The following is a 7,389-nucleotide window of genomic DNA, read 5'->3' on the forward strand; positions in this document are numbered from 1 at the left end:
GAGCGAGAGGAGAAAAGACGAGCGTGTAGGTTGGAGGGAAGAGAGGATAGGAAGTTGCATGGCCGAAAACTATCGTCTTTGACGTCATTTGAAGTAAAGCAAGGAGATACGCGGACAATTTTTTTATAAGGTGTACACACGCATGGTCAAAAACCTCGTAAGGCTGAAGCACAATTGGCTTTTCTCATACAGGTGGAAAACTGCAGACAAACCTCCAGGAAGCAGACGTACCGATCATTGGAAACGAGCAGTGTGACCCGCTCTACAAGAAGCTTGGGACGTACGACACCGTATTCCACCATGGTGTGGACCAGGACTTCCTCTGCGCTGGCAACATCACCGAGGGTGGAGTGGACGCGTGCCAGGTACAGTTGCAAGACAAACTTCAGAGTCAATCTTTTTAAGTTTTATTTGTGAGGGCGTGAAGCTCAAGCTGAGTGCGCACATTTTTATTAGTTGCAGACTTCAACGAGCAACCTAACACGCATGCGAGAGTCGTGTAATTGGATTTTTTATTGCTTTCTTTTTTATCTCATATTTATATAGGCTAGACACACAGCCACAGCCACCCCACCTCAGCATCCCTTTTACGGCACTGAAGCATATTTTGTGATTTGTATTTTAATTTCTTTTCGACACAATTATACTCGCCGACTCCCAATTTGCACGCCGCAATTTTCTCACCGGAAGAATATCCCTACCTGCATTGGCTATTCCGTGACAAGTTAAACAACTTCCAGAACCACACATTGTCTGGTCACCTGGGCAAAGATCTCTCAATGGAAGCGAGTCGGCCAATTCCGCCGCTTGCGCCCATACACACCAGGCCGTTTCTCAAGACGGAAGACTTACTTGTAAGCTCATGACATCCTCAAGCTGAAAATATAGCGACATGCTCGCCCGCTACCGGCACGGGCGCCAATAACTATACCCAGAACCCCGCCCACACCTATCCAGAACCGAAGCCACCATATTCCGACGACTGAAAACGAACTTTTACGCCCGCAACACTTTCCTCAATGCCACGCACCCCATCCGCAACCCCGCCTCTTGCTAATATTACCGCACCCTAGCACTCTATATATACCATCTGGTATGGTGCTGTCAACAAACCCCCTCCCTCCCCCCTAATCCCCAACCTACGTACGAGCAGTGGGTGGCACGGCTGACTAGCTCGGACCTCTCCTCCCAGCGTAGCCTGGTGGAGAGGGCCTGGGTAGCCAGCGCACGTCAGGGTATCCCGGACTAGAGGAAACTCCCATAGAACATGTGCGCAGACATCAGCACCTAAGGCTCGCCTTAATAAAGTTCGTTCCCCCTTCGACTTCTCGATTAAATTATTAGACAGCCCCCGATATATCGGCTATGTGCTGTGGGAGAGCTCGATTTACATCGGCGAGTTTTTGCGTAGAAATGAGGGTTGCTGAAATAACTCGTTGAAATTAGAATACCATCAAATAGTTCTGCTTATTTGATTCGTGAAATTTAATAGTCGAAGAATATTAAATGGACCCTGCAACACTTCTCACAACTTTTCTCTAAGTCTTAAATGCTTTCAGAACGTAGTCCATGAACACATCCAGTACTTATAAGGGGTCACAAAATACCTCGGCCCAAAATTACTTCTCTATGCCCATAAGATAACTTAGAAAGTGGCTCAAAATATTTTTCTCTCTTTCAAAATCTTGGTGTTCTGCGAGCGCTCGAAATGCGTCATTAGAACGATGTAGCTGCAATTTGCCGGTTTCCTCTCAGTTGCAGCATTAAACACACTCGATGGCCACTTTTAAAAAAAAATCGCCACAAAAGCAAAGTAGAAACAGAAGGTGAATCTGCTGCGACAAGCAGGTCACGCAGTGCCGCTCCGTGCTGGCGATAACTGAAGCTCTCACAATGCTTCCAGACGCGACAAAAAGAGTGATAGCGTTTATCGAAAGTGTCGCAGAGACCCGTTAAATTTGGGTTGCATACTCGGGTGAACTACAAACATGCTGAACCACTAAACATGCTGCAGCTTTAAAACTCAGCTTCTCAGAATAAATACCACATTGAAAGTGTCCCACATCAGATAATGTTGAAACGCAGATACAGGTTTCTAGCTTTCCTTTCTTTTTCTCCCCGTTCTCAAGTAGTTGGCTTCCCCTTACTGTGCATATGCCGGCAGTGAAGTATCCTTTACAGGTCTTAACATGGTTGTTTTTCGCACGCTCGCCAACTGAACCAAATAATCTGTGGCTTCCTGCAAACAGTTAGTTGGCTTTCCCTTACTACGCGTATGCCCACAGTGAAGCATCTTCTACAGGTCTTAAAGGGGCACTGACACAAAATTTTGAAGGCGAGATAACGTCGGAGATAGATTGGTGGGAACACATATACATCATCTGCAAAATATCAGCGGCGAATACAGCCTAGAACATATTTAAAATCAATTTTGAAGTGTGCGAAACGCAACCGAGCAGCCAGCAGAGGACCACGCGCAATTGTAAATAAACAACATCCAAACACGTCACGAGTTTGTGTTTGCCGCTTCCGCACTACCGGCGTTTTACGCGGGCTCGCCCGGCTCGCCGCTCCAATCGGAGGGCCGGAGGGCGGAGCTTCTGCTCTCGAGAACGAACGACCCGATCGTTGGCGGCGGAGGCGCCGTGATTTCGTCAGCTAATCGGGCAGCTGGCCGCGACCAAAGTTCTACAGCGATTCCAGGCACTCTGTTTCTATTACTGTTTATTACCATTGGATGCGAAAACGCGCCGGAGGCACGAAAAGCCCACTGAGCTAGCCGCACGGTCGCTGTGCAGGCGGCGGCCACGGCCGCGAAGTGGCCCAGGCCGGCGCAGGTAGCTCGAGTGATAGCTTGTTACCGCTGCACGAAATTGTCCCCAAGTCCCGACCATAGTGGCTTAAATGAGAAAGGAGTTAATGATGCGATGGCGGGTTGCATTAAAAATTGTCATCTGCACCGCTTACGAGAGCGGCACTCGAATATCCGCCGCAGTGCTCAGCCGAACACATCTGTAGGCGGACCTGTAGGCAAACCGGCCGGCTGCTCCCAGCGCGCGTCTTGCCACCCACCGCCTCGAGCGTCGCGCGTCGTTCTTTAGCCGCGGTAGCATTTGCACTCGCAGCGCCTGCGTCACATCCACGGTCGCTTTTTAATTAAGCGCCTCACGAGATCAGTACGTGGGGGCATTCGCAGAAACTGCCGTCGATGCGGATTCGACAGTGCTACGGCGGCTCTGCTCTGTGATATCCCTCCGACGGTCACGTGGTCAGCTTTGTTCACACAAAATCCACAAAATCCATCGTTTCGCGGCACTCGCTGAAACCGAAACTGCGACTGGCCGCATTTAAAATCCCTCTAATTAAACAACCGTCGCACGCTGAAGCAAATGAGGTTTCTACAGGTTATAAGTAGGTCACTAGCTACTTATCGCAACAAAAAAAACAAGATGCAAAATTTTTGTGTCAGTGCCCCTTTAACGTAACTGTTTTTCGCACGCCCACCAACTGAACCAAATAAGGCGCGACCTCTTGAAAAGTTTGTTTTACCTTAATATGCATATGCCTGCAGTGAAGTGTCCTTTACAGGCCGTAAGATGAACGTTTTTCGCATTCACGCCAAACGGGCAAGTAACGAGCGAGTGACGCGCATGCATTCAAACTATTGGTGCTTATCTAGCTGGCGGTTGTCGGGCGTATGCCGTGCGAGGGCCGTGCATGCGGCTGCAAAACGCCGCATAGGTCACTGATAGGATGCAAGCATGAGAAATTAGGTGTATGTTAATTTGAGACGATCTGTCAGTAGCGTGTGTGCTGTATGTCTTTGGCCATGAAGAAAGATGGCACTCGTTTGACAGACAGCTGTCACTACCCTTAAATTATAGCAAAGGGTTCCATTAATTTTGTTTCTTTTTTGTTACACCTTCCACCAGCATGACTCCGGCGGTCCCTTGGCAGTGCGTGTCAGCAGGGATGACAAGGTCGTCTGGGAAGTGGTGGGAGTGGTGTCCTTTGGTGTTCAGTGCGGCCTGCCAGGCTTTCCGGGCGTGTACACGCGCGTGTCCACTTTCATCCCTTGGATTCTGCACTCGACTGGAAAGATCGCCAAGGTCAAGGGGAAAGTCACCGCTGCTGCCATTCGAAAACGCGTCATGCCCTAACTGCACACTTCTTATGAACTAACAGCACTGCAGAAACTGAATGTGGTTACCACTGCAACCTGTTTTTCTTTTAGGTTTGCGCTGCTCTAACACACCATTGGGCTGTGTAGATTGACAGTGAATGGAGATGCAATTCGAAATCGTTTGTCAATTAGCTGCGCCGAGTGCTGATTGCCTACTGATGTTATGTGGTAATGACAGCCAGCTACAACAGACAAACACTACAGGTGTTTTAATATGCTCCCACGTGAGGCCTTCGAGGCGCACACAGTAACTTAATTGCAGACCAGTCGTCTGGATGCAGGATGTGGCCTGCACTATTGGGAGAGGTGGTGATCACTTTTACAACACAAAGTTCAATATTTCTGATAGTTAGGAGTGGCATACAACACTGAGTATCAAAGTCATTTGCATTCAGCACTGCCGGAGTACTAGAAAAAGAAGGCTGCACGCCCCTCCCCCCCGATGTTTTCTTGTAATTAAGCAGCCAACTTCGAGCATAAACCAGCAGCCCTTGTACATATCCCCCCGATCGGATGATCGCAGCCCAAACTGGATGCAAGAACCTTGCCACTGGAGGAAACATGCATGCAGGATACTCTGTGTCACATGCACAATGGTTTGAGCACAATGGCTGCATTGTCAAGCCCTCAAATTTGCAAAATACCTAGTGGCTCTGGTGGCTTCAGTACCGACCCCAGCATCTGTGTCAAGTTTAGCAGCGTCTTTCATGCTCTTATCTTCCAAAACTGTCTCAGGGATAGTGGTAATTGGGTTACACAAGGTCACATACAAACCGGGTTGGCGTACTAAACCTGTTACTTTAGTTAGTAGGTATGCATGCCACTTTTTCTTATGCAACCGCGGGCTCTCTGCAAAAACTATTGTCTCTACTGTCACATCTAGAGCCACTTTGAAATCACCGAATGGGGCCACCATATTTTAGTTCTTTCAAATTAAGGGAACATAAAATTAGGCTAGATCAATTTTTTTCACAGCATAGCTTGAAGCATACCGTACATAGGCATCATAGGCCTTTAGGACGGTATAGTTTTTACATGCCCCTAAAAATGGACTGAATTTGCAACTTCTGCCGACAGCTCTTGTTCCGTAATCTTGAGAGTTCCGACTCCATCTCCACAACAAATCGGCAAGGGGAAGTACTAATTAGCAAGATACGTTTCTGAGGCGGCCACTGTGTGTTCATAACTTTCCCTCTCCCTTGAATAAAACTTCGTGGGCACAGCCTCCAAATAAGCATTCTCATGGGATGAAACTACCTTTGAGCACTTGGTTTTTTTTCTACTATGTTGCCTTAACTAATTTTTTAACATTCATTCGCTTATTCACACCAAGGCCAAACCTAGGCTTTACTCAGACAAATCAGAATTTTTTTATTAAATGTCACTGAATTTGTTTGGATGTCAGTGGCTGGTGAACAGAACCTTCTCTGCATCAATGTATTACTAGTTGTGCAGGGGCTATGGTAACAAACATGTCAAACCTTGTAAGAGAAGTAGGTCCCTGAATTATTTGTCCTTGCATTCAAATTTGAGGTTCTGCGTGCCAAAACTACATTTGGACTGCAAGGCAAACCACAGAGGAGGGCTACAGGTGAATTTAGACTTGCCTGGGGTCCTGAACGTCGCACGAATCTTGTACCGACTTTCTTCCTTTCTTGTCTCCAATAGTGTATATTTTGATACTGTCAAGATAGAAGGGTAAAACCTGAGACTGCCCTTTTAGCGCACAAAGGTCGTAACTTCTGCGTTTTTGCTCATAAAAAAGCGCTGAAAAGTTCTTTGCAGATGACATTGCTAATAATCGTTATCATGAATATTTCGCACAAGATGCCGTAATTTCAAGCATGAGCATAGCATGTGATGAATGATGAACGCAAGCTTTTGCTACATGCTACTTTGCCTGCGGTAAGCGAGAAGGCAACACTGTCTCTGCCACCTTCCAAAGAGAACAACCTTCACAATACAACGCCTTAACCGCAACTATTCAAAAACCTACAACTGTAAATTCTTCCTCGGTCTAAATCAACCTCAGGGATTTACTCGTTTACAGCAATAAAATATATTTATTTGCCACACTCTTTCAGTCTCTTTTATTTCCAGTATACAACACACATTTCACATGGTGCATAAAGAAAGAGGTGAAGCAAAAGCAATACAGCCTAGTATAGTATAAATATTCCCCCTTCTATTTCGTAGGAATCAGTGTACCATAGGAACTGTGCAGTCGAGCACTGTGATTGTAGGTAGTAATCTCTGAGTGCAGTACAAGCTCCCAGCATGCACCATCAAGCCCTCTTCCAAGTGCCCAGGCACATAACAATTGCTCACTTTTTCCAACCAAACACAGCACAGCAGCCACTGCCCTCCCATCAGCAAAACTCTCACAGAATCACTAGAACTTTGTAGGATTATTAGTGCTTTGATGTTCCACCTGCAATCATATGTCCCTACCAAGCCCCTGAGAGAATGTGAAAGAAGGAAAAGTTCGATAGAAGAAAAGCACGAACACTGTGTCCCATCGACCTCGTTTCTCGTGCCCTCCACACTTCTTTTCACCATTAAAAAAAGCTGACTTATCAATAATGACTTTTAAGGTCACCGGCATGGTCAACAAGGGCTGCATGAGCCATGCCCCACAAGTCAGCCATGCTGAGCAAAGCCAGAGAACTGGCAGGAGCTAAATAGAAAACTAATCTGCTCTGTGACGCGTAAAGGATGGCGGGAATTTCAAATAAGTGCAGGAAAGGAGTCGGAAACTTTGAAGACCACTTGCAGTTTGCTATTTGTGAAAAACTGGTATTCGGCTCAGGGGTCCTTGGGCACTTAAACTATTGTACCCGAGCTAACCAACGATATTCAAAACATGTTTCGGGACACTTTTAAAAGGGGAAGGAAAACAAAAGTGGGTAATGGGGAAGCCCGGTCCAGATAACTTAGCTATGACTTGCAGGGCAATTGGTAACATGTGCAATGGCACTCTGTTCCCTGTGCACTTGTCTTGAGCGTGCATCACAACTGACTTGCTCAAGCACGTATGATGTTAGCAGGGAAGCATCAAAGGCTAAAGCCCTATTTCAAAAGCGCCATCGCAAGCTTTTCAACTTCAGTTGCACTGTGGGCAGACAGGCAATTCAATATGTGTAGCATATGCATTCTTGCAACACGGTGTCATACTGCCAATATTGCCACTGGAGCGGTACCGCATC

At 46.9% G+C, this 7,389-nt stretch overlaps 1 protein-coding gene across 1 annotated transcript in view; it reads left to right on the top strand.

Moving 5' to 3' along the window:
- The window catches only part of LOC144175306 (uncharacterized), a 42,800-nt gene extending 36,539 nt beyond the window's left edge, over positions 1 to 6,261 (top strand). Inside the window, exons 14-15 of the mRNA XM_077704388.1 lie at positions 193 to 365; positions 3,933 to 6,261. Of these exons, the coding sequence (XP_077560514.1) occupies positions 193 to 365; positions 3,933 to 4,160 (401 nt within the window). The 3' untranslated portion in view covers positions 4,161 to 6,261. The remainder of the gene's footprint in view (positions 1 to 192; positions 366 to 3,932) is intronic.
- The last annotated feature ends 1,128 nt before the right edge of the window (positions 6,262 to 7,389 follow it).

The sequence above is a fragment of the Haemaphysalis longicornis genome, unplaced genomic scaffold, assembly GCF_048455015.1.
Source record: "Haemaphysalis longicornis isolate Haplotype H1 unplaced genomic scaffold, Haemaphysalis longicornis Haplotype H1 scaffold_3, whole genome shotgun sequence".
In the NCBI taxonomy this organism is placed as follows: Eukaryota; Metazoa; Arthropoda; class Arachnida; order Ixodida; family Ixodidae; genus Haemaphysalis; species Haemaphysalis longicornis.